This window comes from Gopherus evgoodei, chromosome 5, assembly GCF_007399415.2.
Source record: "Gopherus evgoodei ecotype Sinaloan lineage chromosome 5, rGopEvg1_v1.p, whole genome shotgun sequence".
NCBI classification, from domain to species: domain Eukaryota; kingdom Metazoa; phylum Chordata; order Testudines; family Testudinidae; genus Gopherus; species Gopherus evgoodei.
Window position 1 is genome coordinate 117,281,809 of NC_044326.1, and position 26,804 is coordinate 117,308,612.

A 26,804-nucleotide genomic window follows, 5' to 3' on the forward strand; every position below is an offset into this window, starting at 1 on the left:
TCTTAACCCCCTACTTCACCCCAGCTCCCTGCCCTGAGCCCCCTGAGGCACCCCACACCCCAACCCCCTGCCCTGAGCCCCCTTCTGCATCCCACACCCCTTCTGCACCCTGAGCCCCCTGGCTGCACCCCAACCTCCTGCTGCACGTCAACTCCCTGCCCTGTAAGGGATCTGGGGCAAAATCAGTATTTGGTCCTGCTAGTGAAGGCAGGAGGCTGGACTCGATGACCTTTAAGGGTCCCTTCCAGTTCTATGAGGTATATATGTTGTGAGAGACCCAGGCCAGTGGGGTACAGGAGTCTGGTAGAGGGCAAATATACTGGTAACTGGGTGAGTAGTTTTCTGTTCCCTGAGTGACCAGAGCAGGGGCTGCACTAGAGTAGTCAGGAACTTGCTAGAACCAATTAAGGCAGACAGGCTGATTAGAACACCTGCAGCCAATCAAGGCAGGCTAATCAGGGCACCTGGGTTTTAAAAGGAGCTCTCTCCAGTCAGATGGGGAGGAGCCAGAGAAGAGGAAGTGCGTGTAAGGAGCTGGGAGCAAGAGACACAAGGAGCTGAGAGTGAGGGTGTGCTGCTGGAGGACTAAGGAGTACAAGCGTTATCAGACACCAGGAGGAAGGTCCTGTGGTGAGGATAAAGAAGGTGTTTGGAGGAGGCCTTGGGGAAGTAGCCCAGGGAGGTGTAGCGGTCACACAGCTGTTACAAGAGGCACTATAGACGGCTGCAAATCCATAGGGCCCTGGGCTGGAACCCGGAGTAGAGGGTGGGCCTGGGTTCCCCCTAAACCTCCCAACTCCTGATCAGACTGTCATAAACAGATAGTTAAGGGTTAACAAACAGGAAACCAAACACATGACCAGGGGACCAATCAGGAGACAAGATACTTTCAAATCTCGGTGGAGGGAAGCCTTTGTGTTTTTTGGGTTTTGCTTTGTTCTCTCTGGGCTCTAAGAGTGACCACACGTACCTACAGGCTCTCTAATCTTCTATTCCAATTTAGTAAGTACAAAAGGTAGAAAGGCCGTTTAGTCTTTTTGATTATTTTTGCTTTATTTGCAAATGTGTATCTGGCTGGTAGGGGTCTAATGTGTATTTGGCTAAAAGTATTTTAAATTGTATTTCTGCTGGAGGAGGCTTTTTTCTCCAGTTTCTATAAGCTGACAGACCCTGTAATATTCCATCTTGAATTTACAGTGATTTTCTTTATTCTTTTTTTCTTTTATTAAAAGTTTTGCTTTTAAGACCTGTCTGATTTTTCCCCTTGTTGAGGCTCAAGGGAATTGAGTCTGTACTTAACAGGGAAGGAGAAGGGAGGGGGAGAGAAGGGGGGGGGAACCCACCTGATTTCTCTGTGTTGTGACTCAAGGAGTTTGAATCGCGGTGATCTCCCAGTGTACCCAGGGCGGGAAAGATCTGGGAGGAAGAAAGGAGAAGGGGGAATCCCTTTGTTTAGATTCACGGAGCTTGAATCTGTATATCTCTCCATGAGCCCATGGAGGGAACACCTGGAGGGGAGGAGGGGGAAGGGAAATGGTTTATTCCCCTTTGTAGTGAGACTCAAGGAATTTGGGTCGTGGGAGTCCCCAGGGAAGGTTTTGGGGGAGACCAGAGTTTATCAGGCACTCTTCTCTAAGTCCTGGTTGGTGGCAGCACTACAGGATCTAAGCTGGTAATTAAGCTTAGGGGGATTCATGCTACTACCCGTATTTTGGACACTAAGTTCAGAATTGGGAATTACACTATGACACAGACACAGGAGGAGTTGATCCAGACTGTGAGGGAGTTCACCGAAGTGAGCAAATCTGCCAATAAGCGCAGGACCCACTAAGATAGAGGAAGAACTTTGTCACACTCTCTATATTATTATTATTTATTATTTATGACAGTTGCTGTTGTTCCTTTATTCTCTTGATTTGGAGCTGAAGTTTTTCCACTTTTACCTGAACTTCTATTTTCTGCAATCGAATATATACCATTCTTTGTTCATGTTCAAAACACAGGTGTTCTCTTTCAGCAGCTTCTCTTTCCATATCAGCTATTTTTTGCTTTTGTTCAAGTTGCCGCTGGTTTCTCACTGCAAGCTTTTTCGCTGGTTCTGCTTCCTTGTCACTGGCAATTAACAGATTTTTTTTAGTTCCTGCTCTGAGGCTTTTTCTTAAGACAACCCCCTCTGTGAGCACAATTCTTCAAGACTTTTTCTGTCAAGATTGTTATATGATCATTGGGTCACTCACTGTAACTGATTTTAACCCTTAAACTCTCCAATATCAATCTTAATTGTTGAGAAGCATGTGGTTCTGATGCAAAAACCCAATTAATTTGTGGTAATGTTTATCCTACCACGACTATGCCACTGTGACCAGGATCCCAGTGGGGAGCCAGCCGAGGTCACTCAATTAGGGTGATCTGCAAAGAATGGGGCAGACAAACCCCAAAGCTGGTGGATAGTTCTATACTAGATTTACCAAGCCAGCACTAAACAGTTTCTGTTATACCTTACTGGTTATTCAGAAGTCCAAACAACACAGTTCCCTTGCAGTAACCCAACCTCAGGCCTCCGTCCAGGTACCCAAGTCAAAATATGATGAAGATATCTGAAAATCTTATTTCATCATACAAAAAAAAGGTTCTACCCATCCCAAATGATTGGACACATTACCTCCCAGGTTATTGAATATTCCAGATCTTACCCAAATACATGTATACAGCCAGTTCTTATTATCCAAACTAAAATTTATTAAAAAACAAGAGAGAGAGAGAGTCTGGTTAAACGATCAGTATACATACAGACAAAACTTCAATTCTTTAGTTTCAGATTCATAGCAGAGAGGGTGAGTTTTGTAGTTGCAAAGAGTTCTTTCCGCAGTAGTCCATACGTTATAGTCCAATGTTTACATTTCAGGTTGGTCCTGTCAGAACTTGAATCTCAGTCCTTTTGGCTTAGGCTTCTCCTACATGAAATCTCAAGCAGATCTGAGATAAAAAAGTATCAGGTCCCAAGGATCTTTTATATAATTTCAGATCTTCTTTCACAAGTTGGAATTCCTCAGGGGACACTAGTCTCTTTTATTTCCTAAACATCTTGGTTAATTATTCACACAGATTCACAATAGGCAATTTATCCATCAGGCAGTCTACCACCAGTACTTAGCTATACAAATTAACATAAGACAATTGCCTGTTCCTTCACCATTCACCGATGATTTGCGATACATTTCAAAGAGAGATGAATACAGAGATATCCCATGTTTACACTTCATTTAAATGCTAGGATGTTGTTTTAATCTTTGAATGATCAGAATACAGCATAGACAGGGACTGTTGATTACATTGTTGACCACTACCCATACATATGTAAATATTCAAAAACATAAATATTATCTCCTCTCAAGTCTTTAAGGGTTGAATTTGAGTCATTTATTTTGCAGGATGTTTAACCCGTTCTGGTCATGCGTCACAGTTATATTATAGACTGACTTCTTACATTCATGGTTAATATACTGTACCATGTTTAAGAATAGAACATGATTAGAAATAAGCACTAGTTTGAGTAACAAGTCTTGATTCAGTGAAATCCGTCATTTTGGTCTTATTTTCAGATCATTTTCAAGTTTTTAAAGAAACCAACTATGAAATCAATGAGACTATGAAAGACCTTGATGAGTTGTTTTTAATAGATAAAATTTATTTATTTAGTCTCAGATGATGGGCCAGATCCTTAGCCTGGCTCCATCTGGGTAGTGCTGCATTAGCAGAAAAAAAAGCAACTTGAAAGTAGTCTTAAAGAGCCACATGAGAATTTCAGTTGGTGTAGCTGGCTCTTCTCAATCCACATAGGGTTCACATTGGAGTAGGAAGAGTGTGTTAGGATGGAGTGCCTGGCACTGCACATCATCCTTGGGCTCTACGATGGATCTTGTGACCTAAGTGTGGTTCTGAACCTCTCCCTACATAACTGCGAAATGAATTTTTCCTTCTATTTGGAGACATTCATTTTAATTAAGGAAACAACTCCATGCAAGCATGTCTTCTCATTCCCATCTTCTGGCCCCAAGACTCTTCTCTCTTTCATCACTGGGCACATGCATCTTAGGTAAGAATTAAATATCACTGTTTAAGAGATAAATACAATTCTTAGATAATGTTTTCACCTCTCTACTGTTGAGTATTATCTGCAATCCATCACTCTACACTTTTGTTCAGCCACAACCCCAAAAGTGTTTTCAAAGACTTGTCATGCTGGTGGCTTCCCTTCATCTGAAAGGAACTTTTTACTGCTTAGATCGCCTTTTAATCAAAGCGTCCTTTTACCATCAAGCTGTGTGATTAACAGAGACTTGCTTGTCTTAAATGAGCGCAAATGCATTAGCAACTTTCAGAAGATTGCTTTTACTCCTACACAAAACTTGTTGCATCTGAGGGTGTGTTTACACTGCAATGTATAATCAGCACAACTGAGTCTTAGAGCTTGGGTCAATTAACTGAGACCCATGGGACCCAGGCCACGGAGCTAAAAATAGCAGCGTAGAGATTTGGACTTGAGCTGGGTCCCAGGCTCTCAGACCCTGTAAGGCCTGAACTTCTACAATTATATTTTTAGCCTCATACTCTGAGCCCTGTGAGCCTGAGTCCCTTGACCCAGGTTCTGAGAGACAGTGCTATGGGTCTTTTATTATAGTGTAGATATACCTTGAGAGCTCTCTTTCAGGCCCAAAATGACTTGAATCTCTCTCTTATGTGCACCCCTTCCACCTCCCTTCCCCCCCCCCAATTCTTAAAAGGACAGATTCTCCCAGTTCAGACACCTTATTTTGGATTTATAGGACTCCTAGGCTGTCTATTTGACTGGGCCTTCGCCTTCTAGGCTTGATGGTATCATGTTTAGATACAGTTGACTGGTCTCTAACGCCATATATAAACTTCCTTCAATCCTTTCTACTGTCCTAGCAGGACCATCACTTACAGTTAATGTTCTGGTTTGTGACCTTGTCCAGATTCATACTACTGTTTTTTTCCTGTTGGATTCATAAAACCAATTATTTCTCAGGCAGTCCTCGTAATGGTTTCCTGTGACCTGAATTTTTACTGATAATCTTTCAGGTTGGAAAGCCAGATGGTGAACAGATACTCTCAAGGGAAATGGACTTTGCATGAGTCTATCCTCATTTTCCTTCTCTTGGAGTTCAGGGTAATTGGCCCGGCAGTTAGTTAATTCCTTCCTCTCATCTCTACCAATTCCATTTTGTTGGGATGTAACATTAGCACCACAGTTTCTTATAGAAATCACCATGGGGGACAAAAAGCTTGTGATTCTTTTCTATTCAGAGACCTCTATTCAGAGGCTTTATTTTCTCTGCAAGATATTTCAGGAGCAACAAGAACATTCAGGCAGACTGGCTTAGCCATCAAACTAATCACTCACTTTTATTACAATAATAGTGCATACTTACTGCACAGGATAATTGTGAGAATTAGTTATGTTTGTACAGAGCTTTGAAGATGAATATCTATATATAGTTAAATCTATTGATATTATTTATTAATAATACATTTATCTATAATTTTCTTAACCCCACTATTATTGAATGAGGACAAACATGTGCCAATGTAAATATCTGTTTAGGTTTAGCAAATTTGTTGTTTTGCTGAGTAATTTTGAAAATCAGTCAAATATGGTTTCTTGACCTCTTTCCACTGAACTCTTCAAATGGTAGTGAGACATTTTAAGACGTATGTTTATTTACACGCTTTGGCTTTGTATTCATTTTCTCACTGATGTGAATGTGGGATTCGGGCATTGACCCATACGGATATATAAGAATTTGTAATGAGCATATGCTGGTGCCAAACTATGAACATGTTTAGTTTTCTGGGATTTTTGAGCTTTGCAGAGTACAGCATCTGTATGATTTTAAAATATTTCAATTAATAAAAATGTTGGGAGTGGAAAAGTAAGCTTATTTCTAATGTAGTGGCAGGGTCATACACTTCTGTGTTGTATCTAGATTCCCAAGAGGTCTCTGCTTGATGGAAAAAAATGGAGGTTTCTCAAGTTCTGTTATGATGTCAAGGGGGGCAGCAAGGGAAGAAACAGTGCTGGGAGGTTGTTATTAGTCATAATCCTTCATTATGTGAATACACAGATCGCTTAGGTAAGTATCAAATATTTATCCGAGGAAAGAATTTTCATTAGGTAAAGTTTCATAGAATGAGTTTTATTTCAATACTAATGCCTTTTCACACTGAATATTTATAATTTTAGAATGAAACTGACTAATTTGGCTATCATTTTTGTACAGACTGCAGCACTTTAGCATTATAAAATAAATTCAGAAGTTGCATTAGTAGTATAATTATAACGTGTATTGATTCAACGTGCTGGAGATTAAATTCATTGGACTGAAGTAATACTTATGTGGGTATAATATCCGTATATATTATTTCTCTAGAGATTATTGAGCTCATAATATAATATTTTACTCATAGTAGCTTTTGATATGTGTAACTATATTATGATGGTTATTAAGGCATCTCATTAATAAATCAAAAACCCAGTAGACCAAATAAATCCCTCTCAATGAAAATCCTGTGGGAGTAGAAAAGTTATTGTGAACACTTTGGGATTGACTTTTGAGTCTGTTCTATCTGCTTTGCACCAGTCTGGCTGAATACTGCTGGAAACCTGGAGGATCCTCTCTGGCTGCGTCTTTAGCTGTACCATATTTGATGGGGGAATCTCTGTGATGACTTCTCAGAGTGCCCAGGACTGATGGTCACCTTGTTACCTCCCTGCCTCAGCAAAATAAATACTTTACTTTTGCTTAACTGAATGTCAGCTCCTGGACACCACCAGTCTATTAGCCACCCAAAAAATTTCCTCAGGGCTCTGCAAGTCTTTACTTTGCCTTGAAGGTAACAGTAGGTATACCCCAGCCCCTGATCCCCTTTGGCAGAGTCCTCCTGAAGTATCCATCCCTTGTCACTGGATGCTCACAGAAATTAACAGGTCCCCAAGGAAACGTATACATACAGCTTGACTGGTACAACTCAGCATCAGGTTCTCTCTAACATCACAGAACTGAGATATAGTTATAGTGAAAACAATCATAAATTTGTTGTTAAAGGTAAAGATTTAAGATACTGAATAAGGATAATGGAAATAGAAATGGTTACATATAAAACAAAAAGTATTACATGTTTCTTGTAGTCTAAATGTGACTTTAGCAGGCTAAAATCCTTGTCTAAAGTAGTTTCTCACCTCAGGCATTCTCCCAGCCTTAGCAGCCAAAATGGCTGGGTTCACCTTTAATGAATGCAAAAAGCACTGTCATTGTTTTGTCCCCAGAGTTAGGCTAACCTCTGTGGTTCTTTTCTTGATCTGCTAGCTACAAGTTGTCTTCATGTACTTGTGTTAACTCCATATGAAAACAGACTTCCATCGTGTTGCCTTACAATGCTTAATCTACATAAGGTTTTATTAGACACCTCACATGATCCTTCCTGGATAAATATTATGAAAGTGATGTGCTAGGAATAGTGAGTTTATCAGGCTTGATGGGAGTTGTGATTACAGAACAGTGAATCCTTTGCTAGTTGGTACTGAGAAATTGTTAAGGTCACACTCTTTCTCAAGACCGACAGTTTTAATGCCTTTGGAGATTTCAAAGTAACTAGATGAAGCACAGGATTCCTCAGCAATGAAGGAGTCCTTGACGTCTTCCCTTGTTTTTAGAATACAGTAACTCCAGAGCCTGAGTAACATTTATTGCAAGCGTTTCCTATTTTTCTACCATCTAAATCACCTCATTATGAAGGATCAGAGATACTTGTAATGAAGGTTTCTCTTCATCAGCATAACAATAGGGGTCAGAATAGAAGCCTACTTGAGTTTTAAAATCTCCTTTGGCTATTCCATCAGCAGAAATATTTGCATGTTCTGGCTTTAATTCCCTTCAGCTCCAGCAAGGGGAATCCACCTAAGAACAGAGCAAGTCAGAAAAAGAGAAGAATAATAGAAAAAGCAACACAAATGAGGCTTCTGAATTTAAAAGTTTAAATCCTAATTACTCTCCTAGGTATCCTCTGAGTTGGGCGAGTGTCTCACCCCTATGGTCCTCTACCTTGACTATGTTGGTCCCTATGGCAATGGTGTCTGCAAGTTCCCCCACAAGTTTGGAACAAGTTATCCCACAATACACAGGGCATATGTGTGTGATGAATTTGGACTATGTCTGCACAATTTATGAATTCTGTGAGAGATTATAAACCTCATGTGTCTTTGTGAGGTTGAAAACTCCATTCTGAATGTGCAGCATTTTGCCTTCTCTATGGTCTGTTTGCCTCCATGTTAGGTTGAAAATTCCAATGGCTAGTGGCAGAAGAATAACAGAATCATAGGATTGGAAGGGACCTCGAGAGATCATCTAATCCAGTCCCCTGCCCTCGTGGCAGGACTCAGTATTATCTAGACCAACCCTGACAGGTGTTTGTCTAACCCGCTCTAAAAATCTCCTATGATGGAGATTCCACAACCTCCTTAGGCAATTTCTTCTAGTGCTTAACCACCCTGACAGTGTAGAACTGATAAATGAAATTGTTTTATTAATGTAACTTCTGTTCACCATTCACTACACTTGGCTATACTGTAACTTCTGTTCCGTATTGTAATTCAAACCCCATTTTAAAACACTCACTCCATTTTGTAAAAGCTTCCTCCAACCTTCATTTTTGCAAACCCTGCTGTAATCTTATTAGTTTAGTTTAGATGTGTGAATGAGGTATGTATGAATGATGGAATCAACCTCCAGCCCCAGCCTGTCCTGATGAGATAAAGTTCAAATACCAACGGCTGAAGACCTAGACAACAGCCCTAAACAAAGTAAGAAGCATCCACCCTAAAAAGAAAAGGACAACAGAACAACAGAAGGAAGATCAAAGCCAGGTCCAAGGCTGAAAGTCACGCCTGCAATTGATGGGTGATCAATCTAAACCCAGAGGCAGCGTGACACAGCAAGACCTATAGACTTTGAATCCAAACTAAAAGCGTATAAAAAAGAAGGGTGAGATGAGAGACTCTGGGTAACATTCTGCTGCCAACATGGAAGGACATCAGTACCTGCCCAACAGAGATCCAGCTCAGCCTTGTGCCCAGCTCTCCTGGCCAGTTAGCTGCCACAAGCTACGAACCCAAGCTGCAAAATCAAGCCATGAACTTAAGCTATCTTCAGGACTGGTAACTATGCAGCAGCTGCAAAACACCTGAGGTGTGTGTGTGTGTGTGTGTGTGTGTGTGTGTGTGTGTGTGTGTGTGTGAATGTGTGTATGTGTGTGTGTATAGGTATTAGGTATTATAATGTGAGTGTGTGTGTGTATAGGTAATAGGTATAATGTGTGTGTATAAGAATTAAGATATTAGTTATTAGTCATAAATTGTTATCATAATAAATGTGGTATCTTTGCCTTGTTCCCTTTAATAAGATCCTGCTGGTTTTTACTGGTCTAATATAATTGGTACAACAACAGGAACTTTTTCCTAATGTCCAACCGAAATCACCCTTGCTACAATTTAAGCCCATTGCTTCTTGTCCTATCCTCAGATGGTTAAGGAGAACAATTATTTTTCCTCTTCCTTCTAGCAACCTTTTATGTACTTGAAAACTGTTATGTCTCATTCTTCTCTTCTCTAGACTAAACAAACCCAGTTTTTTCAATCTTCCCTCATAGGTCATGTTTTTTGGTCTTTAATATTTTTTTTGCTCTTCTCTGGGCTTTATCCAATTTGTCCACATCTTTCCTGAAATGTGGCACCCAGAACTGGACACAATACTCCAGTTGAGGCCTAATCAGTGCAGATAGAGTGGAAGAATTACTTCTCGTGTCTTGCTTACAGTGCTCCTGCTAATATATCCCAGAATGATATTTTCTTTTTTTTCAACAGTGTTACACTGTTGACTTCTACTTAGCTTGTGATCCACGATGATCCCCAGATCCCTTTCTGCAGTACTCATTCCTAGGCAGTCATGTCCCATTTTGTATGTGTGCTGCTGATTGTTCCTTCTTAAGTGGAGTACTTTGCATTTGTCCTTATTGAATTTCATCCTATTTACTTCAGACCATTTCTCCAGTTTGTCCAGATCATTTTGAATTTTAATCTTATCCTCCAAAGAACTTGCAACCTCTCCCAGCTTGGTATCGTCTGCAGACTTTATAAGTGTACTCTGTGCTATTGTTTAAATAATTGATGAAGATATTGAACAGAACAGAACTCAGAACTAATCCCTGTGGGACCCCACTCGTTATGCCCTTCCAACATGATTGTAAACCATTGATAACTATTCTCTGGGAACGATTTTCCAACCAGTTATGCACCCATCTTATAGTAGCTCCATCTAAGTTGTATTTCCCTAGTTTGTTTATGAGAAGGTCATGTGAAATAGTATCAAAAGTCTTACTTAAAGTTAAGATATACCACTTCCACCGCTTCCCTCCCGTTTGCACAGCTTGTTACCCTGTTAAACTGACTGGTTTGTAATTCCCTGGGTTGTTCTTATTTCCCTTTTTATAGATGGGTACTATATTTGTCCTTTTCCAATCCTCTGGAATAGTGGATAGTTGACTCTTAACTACCCAGTCATTGGACATTTCTTTACTCTAGGCAAAAGACTGGTCCCACCCCAGAAGAACTGTTTTAATGGAAGGAAGTTGCCATGGCAAAAAAGTCACTTGGTGGGTGCTGATGTGGGGAAACTGGAAAGAGTGTCACCTGACATAGCATACTAAAGGTTTTAAAAGGTGGAGTCTGGTCTGTTGGGTGGCCATTTTCTCCAGCCAAGGAGGGAGAGGTCATCCTGCATGAAGTACTTTTGGGGCTCCAGCCCACTTTCCTGTAGCCAGATGGTCCCAGGGACTCAGACTCCAGCTTAAAAAAATCTTGGAGTGGTGAGGAACCTGAGGCAGGACCATGTGTTTAGTGTTTGTTTTGTGTGATCTGTACTCATCTGTGCTTTATGTGAATATATATAAAAGAGCATAAAGATGTTAGACTGGGAAAAGTGTGTGTATGTTGATTGCTTCAAAACTAATGCATGCCTCTGAGAGAGTTAAACTGTAAGCAAGAAGCTTCACACCTTTAGGTGGAGTTCTGGGAAAGGGGTGCATTCAAGTACTGGTGAGTCTAAAGGGTCAATGCCGTGCAGAGGGGCCAGGCAGCTTAACAGTGGTGCCAGATGGCAGATCTGTGTCTGGAGAGTGTGCTTACAGACCCTGAGCTTGAGACAGTAGTTAAACTCTGTGCAGGTTCCAGGAGCTTGAAACACCATGAGGATCCAGAGCACAAAATCTTGGATTCCCCTCTCAGAGCAGTCCTGATGGGTGTCCAGGAAGCAGTGCTTGCTTGGATCTGTGACAACATGTACGTCATTTAATTCAAGGTCTCGTGTGTTGCATCATTCTTCTACTCAAATGATGGCATCAGTAGAACAACAGAATTATAGTGATGAGGAGGGGTTCATCCACCAGAAAGCTTCCTTTGGTCCTCCACATTCTTCTTCATATGACAAAACTATCTTATACACGGTGCCTGCAACAATAGATGATTTAAAAACCTTTCCAGAATTATTGAGGCATGTAGCAGAAACATTGGAAGTCCCGCTAGAAATCGTACAGGAAAAGTCATACAAATTATTTGATATTTTACAACTAGTATCTCAAAATATAATTTCCCTCCCTGTAAATGAAGGAAACTTAGGCAAAAAATCTTTGGGCTACCACTGCCTCAGTTTGAATGACTTCAGAATGTGCTGGTCACAGATATCAAGTACTGTCCAAAGGTTATGAGTATCTTTATACTCATCCTCTAACTTCATGGGTCATTAGTGCTGCAAATGGAAAGTCAAAAAGTTGGGCAAGTCAACTACCAAAAAAAAAAAGAACCAAAGAGTCTAGACACTTTTTTGGAAAAAAAAAAGTTTATCCATCAGCTTACTTATAGGTTAGGATATCTATCAACCTGTACTATCTAAATATTATTTACGATGAGACTGACTGTCTGACTTTAGGGATAAGTTATCTATGAGTTCAGAACACTTTTGTGTGGTTGGTTTTGAGGATGTAGATTCCTTTCAGAAGTATTTATTCCTTTGCTTTCATTCTCTTCCATGCCCCATCCTATAATATGATACAATATCACTTGCCCACGTGATGTCAACATGAATGACAACATATAACTATAAGGACTGATAAGCTTCCCCATCTGTTTTAACCATTAGAAGGGTTAGAGCTTCTTCAGAAGTGAAAGGTGGAAGAAGGCATTTTGTCACTGACCTAACCATTTAAACTAAGGACCTGAAGACTTCACACCGCATTGATGAGCAGTGGGTGTTCAGTGGATTGAGAGAATGATGTCTCAGCTATTTCTTGAAAACTTTTCTGACCAGCATTGTTTCAGTCTTGCCCAGGTTGAGTTTAAGCCAGTTGTCCTTCACCTAGGAGATAAATGCAAAATTAAGACACTGTGACATCTCGTATTGGTTTCAGCTGTGGAAAAGAAGATATATAAGTCGGTATAATGAAAGTATTATTGACAGCATGATGAACTGCAGGACACACTAGATGCTGCAATTCTGCCATGAACCTGATGATCAGTGTTCCCTCTAATTTTTTGTACCCAAGTGTAGAATGAATTTTTTTATGTGCACCAATATGGAGGTGATGTGTGACACACAACCTTCATATCTGTGCACATAACAAAATTCAGGTGGTGGGGGTGGGGCTGAGGGGTTCAGAGTGTGGGAGGGGACTCAGGGCTGGGGTAGAGAGTTGGGGTGCAGGCTGGGGGTGGGGCCATGGATGAGTTTCAATTATGCCCGCCACTGAAACTGGCCAGACTTATTAACTCCAGTGTATATGCGTCACTAATACTACTTACAGTAGATAAAGTGTGTGTATTTAGGTCTTCTGGAAACTGGCACAAGCTACAAGAAACTTAACTGAATATGTACATATACATGAGTTTGCTGTTTGTTTTAAAAGTGTCCTGTCTTGTTACACCTCTGTATATGTTTCTTACACATTCATCTCAGAAATGGAAAATATTCTGATGAAACCTGTATAAAATATTAAGTACTCCATTTCAAGACAAATGATTCTACGAGACAGATCATATTGTAATAATATCACTTCAGTGACTGGGTAAAAGTAAGAGAATGGTAACTAAAATCTGTCAAGCTTTTTAAATAATAATTCTAGATTTTTTTTTAGCAAACTACTCAGAACAAAATAAATTCCTGCCTACTGCAATGAATGTTGTACTTACTACATATTTATTTTTATTTAAAAAAATATATTAAATTAAATTAAATTCATTTTGTAGCATAAACAAACTTTGCTAGCCAGATATTAGGGAAAATTCATAATACAGAAATATGTCATTGTTTATTAAAATATAGAAAAATGTGATTCATTTATCACAATACTCAGTTGTATGTACAAACATCACTTTATCCATTTGTAGTATTTTACAATAGCATCCTGTCATGAGATTTCTTATTAGCTGCTGAAAGTTCTGTCTTTCTACCCAATCCTGTACCACTTAGTCAGGCAAAATATCCAATGATTTAAATTGATGCTTTCCTGAGTAAGTTTGAATCACATCTAGGTATTAGATACAACTGCATAGTTTGATGGCTCATTGTCCAATTTACCCTCCCTCAAACAGCTATGAAATTACAAAAAAATAAGTAATAGTTCTCTGGTGCTACTATAATTGCATAAGATAATTTTCTCATGGCAGAGGTTGGCTGCATATTTGTGCTTATGTTCCCATAGAGAGTTATCTTTTGTTAGGGAGGGGAGTGCTGCCTTTTCCTTTTTGCAAACTGTTGTAACACAGAATCAGCATGATGTGCTGGCTATCTCCTCAGCAGTAGTGTTGCTGCAGCTGCTGCTTGGGAATATTCTCTGTAAATGCAGTACATTTTTCTGATTTTTTTTTAAAAAGATAAATATAGCAAAAATTCCCGTGGCACCTTATAGACGAGTAAATGTATTGGAGCATGAGCTTTCGTGGGTGAATACCCACTTTGTTGGATTTTTCCTGAACCTTTATAAGTTTACATTAAAAGCAATGCTCTTTTCCCCAGCATCTCGTTTGCTAACATATGTTAGAGCAACTGGTGCAACATTTTTCTAATAAAGTGTTTATTGTCACTGTTTAATTTTCTGCTTTGAATCATTTATAATCCAAAGCACAATGTCCTTTTCATTACTGTAATTGATCAATTTCAGAGTTATTTTTCTATCTTCTTTAGCCATGTAATATTTTTGTACCATGTTTAGTTGATTTAAAGCTTCTTACATTTAATTAGTTCTTGTTTGTCCCTGTAAAGCGGTCCTGCTTCCTTTTATTAGAAATTCAGAATGTATTGTGACTCTTGAGTTAACTGAAATTTATGTTGTAATTATGTAAATAAGTATTGCAGATGCAAAATGTTTTTTATATTGTAAAATGGAAGATGCACATAGAGCTAGACAATGAATCATTAGTAATTGGTCACTAAAAGGACTACCTATATCTAGCATACACTCTTTAAGTACATGCAGTCTTGTGCAAAAAGAGCAATATTTTCTTTTCAACAGATTATTTTGTCTCAAATAGTTAAATTAAATAATTAAATGGGAAAAAAAACTTTACAAAGAAAACTTTGATTCATAAATATGCCAGAAAAATCCCTCTAAATGGAAAAAGAATAAAATCACAAAATATTAAATATTTTATATTTTCTAAATTATTTAAATATGCTGTGTACTGCTTGTGGATGAAGTACTGAACTCTGTCAGTAGAGGGCAGCAACGTTGCAGGGGATTTTTTTTTTGAGATCTTGGAAACGCAAGATTTTTGCTTGTTTTCTTTATTAGCTGTTTAACAGTTGCTTTAGGTTTGTCTTTTAATTAAGTGTTCATAATTTCATAGTGAGTGGTCACTTTTAACTCAGTGAGTTCGGTTCAGATATTTAACTAGTTGTCTCCTGGCCTGAAGTGTACTTGTCGGCACTTCTCTAATGGGTGTTAAGTGTTTCTCTTTTTGTGTTCTTCAGGGTGTTCCAGGACCTGGACAATATGAAATAAAAAGTCAGTTTCAGAAGGTGGAGAATATAACACAGAATGGAAATGAAGTTCCACGTGCTCCTTTTCTTTCACAGTCCAAAGTAAGTGGCAGTAGTGTATTTTTCTTTCTGTACTTTCTTGGTCATAGTTGCCTGAAAAAATAATTAGCTGCATAATCCGCAAGAGATTATAATTGTACTGTGAGCCATGATTAGTAAATGATTTTTTCTTTCTCTGTGTTGTATTTTGATCTGTGCGCGCGTGTATATGTATGTATAGAAAGATATGTAGAATTGTATGTGTGTGAGTATACATATCTGTGCTATAGACAGATATGCATATATATTTAGGGATGTGTATGAGTGTATAATGTATGCATATATATAAAAATAAACACATGTATACATGAACCCACTTCATTTTGTACACATTTCCAAATAAAATATGGATGAGGCTCCACCTGCACTTTCACAGACAGTAAATACCTTTCAAATTACACCCGTTATTCAGATTTGTCCTATGTGAATATAACACTGGGATGTGGTGAATGAAAATTTCTTGTGGCTGTGTAAAATCAGTGCACATGTACAAACATTGTTTTAAAAATTCTTCTAACTGCCAAATTCAAATGTGTTTTCACAGAACTATTGAAAGGTACATGTATAATCTGATATATTTGTGCCAAATCTGAAGTTTCCATCCCTTTCTTTGAGATGTTAAAAATAGTTGCAGATTTATTTTATAATGGTAAATATTTTCAATCTCTTCATTCTCTAAAATAACTGAAGAATTCTTGCTTAGACTTTCCACAATATTTATTTTTGAGGAGAAACAAAACCTGGACATTTTCAGTACCAGAAATGGAACTTCGAAAAAGTTTTTAAAAACTGGAAAAGGCCTTGTAGAGTAGAAATCCTAAGGCAGCCACAGGCTATGAGCACCACCTGCAATACAAAATAACAAACAGCCAATTTATGAAACAAGGATCTGATGCCATCTCAGTGTTCTAACAACTATACAGACTATGTGATGTTTGTTTCCATACTTTATATCATCAAAATCCCTTGATGGAGTTACAATAATCCTTCTATTCACAGCTGCCTCTTTAATCTATGTATAAAGAATATATGTGAAATAATTTAATATAACCGTAATCCCACTGCTAATTAAGAATTCGCACCTACTAGCATGTCAGGGGCTATATTTCATGACTATGTGGTCATCTACAAAATTACAGATCTTTGGAATATGACTGTTAAAATTTAAGGAAAAACTCAGAGCTAATACAAAACGTATAGTATGCATAAGACCTCTGCTGAATAACTGACTGAGTTAGCTCTTAAATCACAATCTACCACCCATCCCACAAACCCTCAGCTGTCAATTGCTGAGGAAAAGAGAGATTATTACACTGTACTGAGAATAAATGAGGTAGCTATGAATTATGACACTCTGTTTTCATTGAGAGGTTCTGGTGACATCATAAATTGTAAGAGTGAAACTTTGATATGGAGTTACACTTTGAATTTGCAGACTATATCTTCTGATGATTTTTTATCATATTTAAAGTCTGGTCATGTTTTTTCTTTAATTTCCTTTCCTTCTCTCTTTTCCTGTCATCCCTTTCATTCACTATCTTCTCCTTCCATTCATATTTATTTACTTCCTTCCTCAAACAACATCTTACGCAAGCCACAGTTGGTCTATTCCATGCATGGGCATACATCTAATTTTTATTTTTACTCACCAAAAATGTTATCAGGTGCCCCAAAAGACAGAGGAATCTAAATAAATTCTCCATCCATTTAGTTTAAACAACTTCATGGAAATTCTCTTAGGAAGGCTGCTAGAGTGACTTAATTCAGCAGGCTGTCAGAGTGGCTTTTCCTTTTCTGAAAATTCATATATATTAAGGATTTTTCTACATAGGGTTTACTATATTTATTGTAATCTGTAAAATATAAAGTTATGCAAATGCATCAAGAATTTACTTAAAAATCATTGCTAAATGAGAGCAAAGATTCAAGGGGTATGTGTCTTCAGAACCTTTATAAGTAGGTATAACTTTATTCAGTTTTCCTGTTTCATTTTTTGTGTTCCATCAAATATATGAACTAGAAAGTACATTTATTAAAATCATGTAGAAAATAATCTTGTATAGTTCTGCATGTTTATTTTTTGAAGATTGTTAAACATTTGCCATTACAAGAGGAACATTTTATAATATTTTGTATATTTTAGCGAGAATTTTTCAGTGGTGTGCTTATACTAAAATTTGCCATCTTGGATGCCTATAAATTTAGGTGCCAAACCATAGGCACCTAAAGAGACTGCCTGATTTTCAGAGGTGTTGAGCACGATTAGCTCCTGAATAATCAGTGGTTTACAACTGTGAAACGAGCTCTGAAAAGTAGGTCATTTTTTTAATTTAGATGACAAAATATGGATTTGGGTGCCTAACTTTAGGAACCCATGGTTGAACATTTGTTGTTCTTCATGTAGTGTCCCTATGGGTACTCCACTGTTGGTGTGATAGTGACTTCTGTGCCTGGGAGATCTTCAATAGCAGTGCCTGTTGGGCCGCACATGCGCTTCTCCCTATCTTGTGCCATGAGTGGCATCTATGTAGTGCTGTGGGCCAAATGTCTTCACTTCCTTCTTAACCACCTTTGATCTGGGATAGAATCCTGAGCAGAGCCCTTCAACCATCCCATGTCTTTAGTAATAGCAATAATAGTAGTTTTTCCATTATAGTTAATTGTAGATACCAGCTGTTTCCTTTAATTTTCTTCCCCCTAAAAAACAGAAACCCTGTTGCCCTTTTCTCCCTATTATTCTTTATCTTAGAGTACATTTCCTTTTTTCTATGCTCTTCCTGATTGGGAAGCTCTCCCTACTCGAGTTATGCCTGGATCTCCTGGATTTAAGAGATGCCTCTTTTGCCATGAGGCCATCCCCATGACCGATGGTCACTCACGGTGCATATGCTGCCTCAGTGAGGGACATGTCTCTCAGAAGTGTACCCAGTTCCTCAACTTGAAACCTGGTACAGAAAGAACTGTGAACTGAGGCTAAAATTTCTGTTCATGGAGAGCTCTGTGCGGCCGGCCTGACTTTGGCCCCGATATCTCTCCTATGTGGCGCTTGCCATTGGTGCAGTCATCAGCCAACCCAACAGGACTCTACTTCCAAACTGAGGACGTTCTTGAGTGAGGAGGAAGAGGAGGAAGAAGAGGAGTACTCCACTGCACGCAGTCCTCCATCATATCAAGAGCAGACACACACACAGAACCATCCTCTCATCTCCGATACCCAATGGTCAGAACTGAACTAGATCCCTGATATGGACCCCCATGGATGCAAGCCCATATGCCAGTTCTTCCACACTGGCCCTATTGGGAACCAGGGGCTGCATATAGGGCAAACTTTTCCAAATCGCCCATGGAGCTGAAGCAGACACAAAGACGATCTCTGTCTTCTTCAGTCTTTAGATCACCTGTCATTGAACAATAAATCCGCTCCAAGATAGAAGGTCATTCCATATTTACCCACCCATCACAAAAAGATTCTTCAAGGACCTTCAGAACCTTCACCTTCAAATATGTGACCCCCACCCTGGGGTACCAACCTAGTTCTGTACTGTCTCACAGGCCCTCCAGTTGAGTTCATGGCAGCGTGCTCCTACACCCACCTATCCATGAAGACAGCATTTCTCATCACCATCACATTCGCCAGAGAGAGACGTGCTCTCATGGCACACCCTCTGTTCACAGTCTTTCACAAAGACAAGATCATGTTATGACCACACCCAAAATTCTTACCCAAGATGCCATCCTCTTTTCACCTAGACTAACCTTTCCACCTTCCTTCTTTCTTCACAAAGCCACATGGCAACCAACATGAAGCTATACTGCACACATTGGATGTCAGATGAGCATTAACCTTTCACACTGACAGAACCAAGTATTTCAGACAATCGGCACACTTATTCCTTTTCGTTGTAGAGAAATCAAAGATCATATCCAAATAATGTCTCTCTAAATGGATCTTGGAGTTCCTCTGCCTTTACTACCATTGACACAAACTGCAACCCCCACCTGGAACTTGAACACATTCTGCTTGCTCGCTGTCCATCTTGATTGCTTTTCTGAGCAACATGCCAGTTACTGACATTTGCCAAGCAGCCTCCGGGGCATTTACAGACTTTTTTTTTTAGCCAACACTACGCAATTACCCATGTCACTGCGAGCCCTGGCCTTCCATTTATGGGCACTCATCTACAGTCATCTATAATGGAGCACCCATAGGGACACTGCTTGAAGAAAAAAAGATGTGTGTTCTTATGCGTGCTCCACTACCCACCTTCCTCCTCTTTGCTTTGGAGTTTAAAGATAGACTCTGTGGTAGAGAAGGAACTGAGGGCAGTTGGACTGCACAGTGCTATACGGACACCGCTCATGGTGTGAGATGGGGAGGAGCCCATGTGCAGCCCAATGGGCACTGCTACAGAAGATCTCTGATCCCAGGTGCAGGAGGTGTTACCACATGTACAGGGGAGCACCCATAAGGGGACACGTCTCGAAGAACCTCCGTTACTGCATAGGGTAAATAATCTTCTGTTCCTTATGATTTTAATTACAATAGTTAGAATTGTGGTTAGGATTTTCAAAAACTCGTAAGTGACTTAGGAGCACATTGACTTTCAGTGGGACTTGTGCATCTAAGGGCACTTCATGCTTTTCACTGAACTGTAGCAGTGTCCACCAGTATCATTGCTTCAGGGCAAGTTGGAGTGCTGTAGATTCACATCCTGACTTGCAGCATAGTAATTTGTCATGCGGACAAGTCCTCAGTCACTTAGGCCCTTTTGAAAATTCCTCCCTGCATGTCTAAATTCCTGCACACTGAAGTTTATTTCACACTTCATTTCAAGTCAGTTGTGAATTAGCTGATGGGGGGTTTTTTGGGAGGGAGCATAGAGAAAAATGGGGTAATCCCTTGGCTCAGTCATCAAATTTGATTTAATCTCTCCAAGATAAATCAATTGACCACCACTATTTGTAGATGTTTTGGATGAGAACATAAAAGCAATCCCCTATATCTTCTTTGTGGACAGTTAATATCTCCTCATATAGGATTATGAGACTATTATGATGTACTTGACCAGAAATTTGGCCTCTTCTTCCCCATTATGTTTGTGTTGTGTATTTACTGGCTACTAGTATGGCTGTACTTATGTGCGTGAGTGTATGAAGTAATTCAAATTAGATCGATCTATCTATCTAATCTATCCTCATGTGCGTGTATGAAGTAATTCAAATTAGTTGCATATCTATCTATAACTAATTTGAATTACTACACACACACACACACACACACACACACACACACACACACACACACACTCTCTCTCTCTCTCATTCATATGGCTGTGTGTGTATGTATATATGTATTGTACAGACAATGATAATAGAAGTTGTATATGAGGAGTCTGATTTTCCCCGAAGTTGGGCATATGTTATTACCTGGACCTATAACATTTGTGCATCTGCAGACTGAGTACATATCTGTGCAAACTGTCAGATATATAAGTGACTGTGGCTATACAGAAGCTGAATATTGGTAAACATACAAGTGACATTTGCACTTGTTCCCTTCTTTGAAAATCAGGTCCTATATGTCCAGATAGATTCAAGATATTAGTTACTACATATAAATTATCTTCACTTCATTGAGAAAGAAATGAAACCCTATATGTTGCTATACCGATGTAAGCACTTTCTGTCCATATAGTTTCTAAATGTGTTGCAGTTTGTCATTGGCATATTTTTTCCTGTGCTTCTCTAGAGGTTTGTACATGTGAAACCAATCACCCCAGCTCCTGGTACATATAATGAACCACGCTCAGCTCTTGAATCCTTGAATAAAACATCAGGAATGAAAAAGATCCCATTTGGTCAAACTACAGTTCGGTTCAGTCAAGACTCCAGGCTAGAAAAAACACCAGGTTTGCAATTAATCCAAGTACTGTCGGCATTCAGTTTACATGACCCGATATTAGGCAGATTGATATTCAAGGAAGTTAGCAATTAATCTTAAAAAATATTATTAAAATACAGTAGGCATTTGGGCAAAATACACATATCAAACAGCAGTCTTATTTATACTGAAATCTGGAAGGAGCCCAAAGGGAAATAAATGTAGTCTTCCATTCAAAATTTTGTTAGCTTGGTGTTTCCAGGTAATTTTATACTATTAGTTCAAAGTGATAAATGTAGTCAATATTATTTTCACCTGTTGGATTTACTGATCTTATAGAAATCCTAGCTAAAATAAACAGAATATGAATTGCATTTGTGGGAAGTGTTGTTTTTTTTTTGTGTGCTGTTATTTAATAAGGATTCTCTGTGTGAAGTGTAGACTCTGTAGATTTTTCATAGCAGCAGAATACCCAACATGCACTATCTTAACATGGAGAGTGTGGTTCTGCCTGATGTTATATAGTATATAGTAATTTAACAACTGCCAGTGAGGTTTTTGTTCCTAACTTCCTGCCTGGTAAGGACATAGCCAGGTAAAACTATTTGTCCCGGTGATGCACTCCTCACTGCAAGGCCCTAGAAGAAGAAATGCTTTAATTAGAGTATCACAAAGTCCATATTCAGGGCAAATGTTATCTACTGATGATAGATGCTTTAGGGGTCTGTCTTTTGTTTATAGCCCTCATCCCCAACACTTTGGTGAATCCTTCTGTGTGCATCCAGATGGATTTTAGATGATTTTCTTTTTAGAAGGGTGAGAGAGAGAAAAAAAAGGGAAAATAACTTAAAGTTCACCATTACGGACATAACACTCTTCAATGTCTCTTAAACCCCTTATTGTGTTGAAAAAGCATCCCTTGAAAATATTACTTTCCAATATACGGTTCGCCTCCCCATTCTCTCCCTCTTCTATCCCTCTGACTGTGGAATATTTTGGGAGGTGAGTGATTACTACGCTGAATGTGTGATAGTCATATGTGCTGTCTGTTGATACAGGTCACTGTAAATGTTTTTTGCAAAACTGAGTGCAAATCTGATGAAGTTATGATATATATTAATTTTGGACTCTGTTGGAGATGGAAGTAAAACCTTATGGAGCATTAGAGTGCATTATCAATAGCATTGTAGTCAGTATGAAGATGGAAAGGAATGCACATGTAATTCCCCTTAACTTATTTCCATGTTTTTAAGGTTTTGGGTGGATGTGGTGTGTTCTGCTGCAGCTTTAACTGTCACTAAACATATTTTTTGTTTTCTAATATCTAATGACATTCCTGTATGTGTCACATTTCCTAGGTGTTTACTGAGGGTAGAGCCCTCTCTTTTGCAATGTTCTATTTTGAGGACTTAAGTGGTGTATAGGCCTTGTCTAGGCCCTTTGCCCATGGATGAGTTTCACCCCATGTTCTGTTCTGCCACCCTTACTCATGTTGAGTAGTCCATTTTTCTTTCAGTAGTCCCACTTATTAAACTGCTGTCCTATTCTTCACTAAATCAACAATTCTGCAATACCAGTGCTCCCTGTCCTGGGTAACTGCTGTCATGGCCAGTGGGCTACTTGCAGAGTAAGATACTACTCAGTCTGTGTAAGGGTGGTTGAACAGGACTTTAACACTACTAGTATTGAGGTAGTTATTTAGTTATCCAAGGCAAAATAGGAAAGGCTTTAAGAGTAATTACTGTATATATAACTGAAATATAATTAGTCATTTTGCAAATCAAAATCCCTCAGACCACAGGGTCCATACGTTTGTATAACTGGCAGATAACTTCACAGATGTGGGTCAGTAAATGTATGGCATCCCTGTGCTTTTATTGGTTGAGACAATTTCATTACAGTATGAAAACACAACAATTTTTAAATGAATATTAAAAGATAATGTATTTTTAAATGACTATGATAAAAAAAATCAAAACTATGATGGTGGCTCATAACTCTACTGTGACCTTTTCAGGTCCAGCTTTCTATAATATTCTTAACTATAGTATTGAAAGAGAGAATTTTAAAAAAGCTTACTTGGAGAGTACAAAGAAAGGAGCATTTGGATCTTCAGCACCTCGACCTTTATATGTTTTTAAGAGGGGAGCTTTCTGTACTCCTGGACCAGCTGATTATCAGGTAACTTGAAGCTATTAACTTTTTAAAATCAGTAAAGAGAGGTTCTTGGGGACTTGGTCTGTCAGTATTTTGGAAATGTTTCATGAATATTTTTTAGAAATAAAATGTATATTCTTAAAAATGTTATCCCTTCTGGTCTTCGACTCTATGACCAGGACATCTAGTGTGATCTCTTGTATGTTGTAGGCCATTGACACCACCAAGCGCCTGCACGCAAACCCAATGGAACTGAGGCCAAAGTAAATGAGGGACACAGGAGATTAGATTTATTATGTACCACGGGTAGTGAATAGGAGACACCAAGATGCACCAGTGCTTGAGGTCCCTGCAATTAGGGAAATGATTAAATAAGATATACCCAGTTGTGCGGTAAGTGTCCTGCACCACACATTGCATAGGAAGGCAATCCACCCCGTGCTCCAAGGTCACTGCCAATTTGACCTAGGGAAAAATTCCTTACCCTCAGAACCCTGACCTATCCTGACCAGTATCCCAATTTGCAGTGCAATACACATTGTGAAGAAGAGAACTAAATAATAAACACCCCTGTATGTACAGTATAGATCCATAAATGCATGTTTCAACTTTTCAATATTTGCCCAGAACTTGGACTCCAACTCTACTGGAATAACTGTGAGCTAGGGGGGAAAAAAACAATAAAAAACAATCAAACAAACAAAAATCATTTCAGACATTTTGACATGCATCTCAGAACACCAAGATCCCACTTTGTTTCTAAAAACGCTGTGTGGGTATGTTACTGAAATGCTTAACTTTATCAACTGAGTCAAAATTTTCTCAGTTCAGGATAAGTAGCATAGACATATTTTTATATTCTGCCATATATTCACCATGATGTGGCAGTTTGCCCTGATGCTAATTAATCTGGATATATAGTCTGTCTAATGCACTCAGAATCAAATTCTGCCCTCACGTATAGGCACACAATTGTTAAAATGAGAGAGGACTACTAGCAAATTCCCAATTAGAACCAAGCTGGGCACCAGATAATTAACAAAGCTAAAATAATAAATATTCATAAAGTAGAACAGGAAAGCTTGGTGATATTTTTAAAGGGTGGAGGTGGCATGAAGGATATCATCCCTTCACCTAACACAGATTTGCCCAGATGATTTCCGTTTGGGCATGCAATAACACAGACAATCAGATATTGAAATAATTTAACAATTCTATGTTTCTCTCTCACTAGGATTTATTATTTGGAAATATAGCACATATCTAATAATTGTTAACAATATTCCTACTCAGCATTTGTACAATAGACTTAAATTTTTGTTCTTTCAAAGATGATTCAAATATTAATAAGACTTGAACAAATAGTAATGCAAAATAAGATTTCTGCAAGCAATTGTTTCCACGAGAGTCATATGCTGTTTAGGAATATATATGTTCATGCTGTTTTGTGTAAGAGACTTTTGAATAATTGATTACAAACAAGCAGTGCACATAGATCAACTGTTAACTTTCCCACAGGTGCTCTAGTCACACAACCTTTATGCAAAAGATTAGATATCTAGATATACCATTTTTTACTTTAGGATTTATGTACAGGTAAAACTTGTTTTTATAAATTATCACTGTTATTGTATTACCCTTAATTACTGCAATGATAATCACATGGGGCATCACTATCATTTAAACTAAAATCTCTTTACCTCACTCTGGCAAGAAAGAAGCCTTTGATAAAATAAATTTACACTTCGTATAGTAGAGTAAAGGGGCCTTAACTTAAATGGGGATCAGTTCCCAGGGTCTTCCAATTTATGACTTATGTTACTTCCACATTAAAAGTTATAAAGGTAAATATTTCATGGAAACTCAAAATTTCAGTAGAACAATAAGTAGATTACTTTTCTCTCTTCTACTCCATGTCATTGTAAATCACAAGATACCCTGGAGGGGTAGCTTAGTTCATCCAGTCAAGAACACTTTGTATTTAGGCAAACTTTACTTTTCATCTGCTTGCTGATGGGTGAGTTGCTCCCAGTCATTATCTGTCCACTACAACTTCTTTATTTTATTTTGGAGATCTTCTTTGACATCCCTGCATGGGGTATTGACAGAGGGATTGAAACCTGGACCTATAGATTTAAAATCTGAGCCTTTGATGCCTCAGCTGAAAAACCCTCACTTGATAGCTCAAAGGCTGAACAGATACATTAAATTTTGTTTGGTCTAGACACTAGAGAAGAACGGAGAGCTATGCTGAGTAAGCATGGCTCACAAATAGTTCTGTGCTCAAGCTTGCTTGTGAATAAAACTTCATATGAGAGGTCTGCGTGCTCCTTACACTTCTGTTGCAATCCATCCTTGTACCTTTCTTTGATCTGTTCTTGTTTTATCATGTTCCCACAAAGATATTTCACGAGTGTCTAGTTCTCTGCTCCACAACAGGGTCTCTTTTCAGCCCTTTCCCCTGCTTCCACACTTACTTCTCAATTCTTATTTACATAACATGCACCAGCACTGGTTAGATTTCTATAAAATTAAATTAAATTTTTGTCAAGGCTAAAGAATGTTCTGCCTTCTTCACAGGTTCACTGTAATAATTCATAGGTTTTTTGATTAACTTACAGTAACGCTTTCTGCAAAGTTCAAATATGGTTTTCTCAGGTGGCGCAACCAGAGGGCAAGAAGGGCTAGTGCCCTCACAGTGGAAGTATTATGGGGACTCCATGTCTACATACATTCATGAAAGCCCCTGGGGGGGGGGGGGCACACAGGATCCAGAGGGGCTGGAGCAGTTTTTGTGGTTCCTGAAGTCAGGCTGGAGAACAGGGAGTGAAGCCTCGAAGGGCTGTAATGATCCCAGGAGCAGATAGGAACCAGGGGCAGCTCAAGGTATTTTGCTGCCCCAAGCATGGCAGGCAGGCTACCTTCGGCAGCTTGCCTGCGGGAGGTCCCTAGTCCCACGGATTTGGTGGCACACCTGCGGGAGGTCCGCCGAAGCTATGGGACCAGTGGACCCTCTGCAGGCATGCCACCGAAGGCAATCTGCCTGCTGCCTTCACTGCGGCCGGCAGAGTGCCCCCCTGGCTTGCTGCCCCAGGCACACGCTTGGTGTGCTGGTGCCTGGAGCCACCCCTGATAGGAACTCTCAGGGTCCTACTTTCTAGTCTGGAGCTGGCTGCCTCCGAGTCTCAGTATCCCCTTGCCCTACCATTCACAGGAGCTTCTGCCCCTTCTGCACCCCTATTGGGGTTGTATTATTGGTTAGGCTGCTGCCAGGCCTCTTCTATATCAGAGTAATTTTTAGGCTAAGTTTTCTAACAGTGCTTGAGAGTTGGTTAACATTAACCATTGTTTCACAGACCTCAGTTAGTAATATTTTCATTATTTATCCTCTTCTTCTTTGTAAAATTCTTGGTCAGGATCAAAATAATTTAGACCTAAAACATAGTTTTTCTCAATAGAGCTCCCAGCTCTCATACAGTTCTCCATGGTTTGGTTCTCTGTGATCTTTCACAGACATATACTGTATGCCCAGTTAAAGCGATGAGGACTCTAGCCTCTTTAGA

At 39.1% G+C, this 26,804-nt stretch overlaps 1 protein-coding gene across 10 annotated transcripts in view; it reads left to right on the forward strand.

Moving 5' to 3' along the window:
* STPG2 (sperm tail PG-rich repeat containing 2) overlaps positions 1 to 26,804 on the forward strand; it is a 422,300-nt gene that overhangs the window by 72,444 nt on the left and 323,052 nt on the right. For 9 of the 10 annotated variants that reach the window (XM_030564765.1, XM_030564764.1, XM_030564761.1 and 6 more), the window contains 3 exons: positions 15,096 to 15,206; positions 20,953 to 21,112; positions 23,102 to 23,265. In XM_030564765.1, the coding sequence (XP_030420625.1) occupies positions 15,096 to 15,206; positions 20,953 to 21,112; positions 23,102 to 23,265 (435 nt within the window). The remainder of the gene's footprint in view (positions 1 to 15,095; positions 15,207 to 20,952; positions 21,113 to 23,101; positions 23,266 to 26,804) is intronic. The other variant, XM_030564769.1, reaches the window with a different exon arrangement.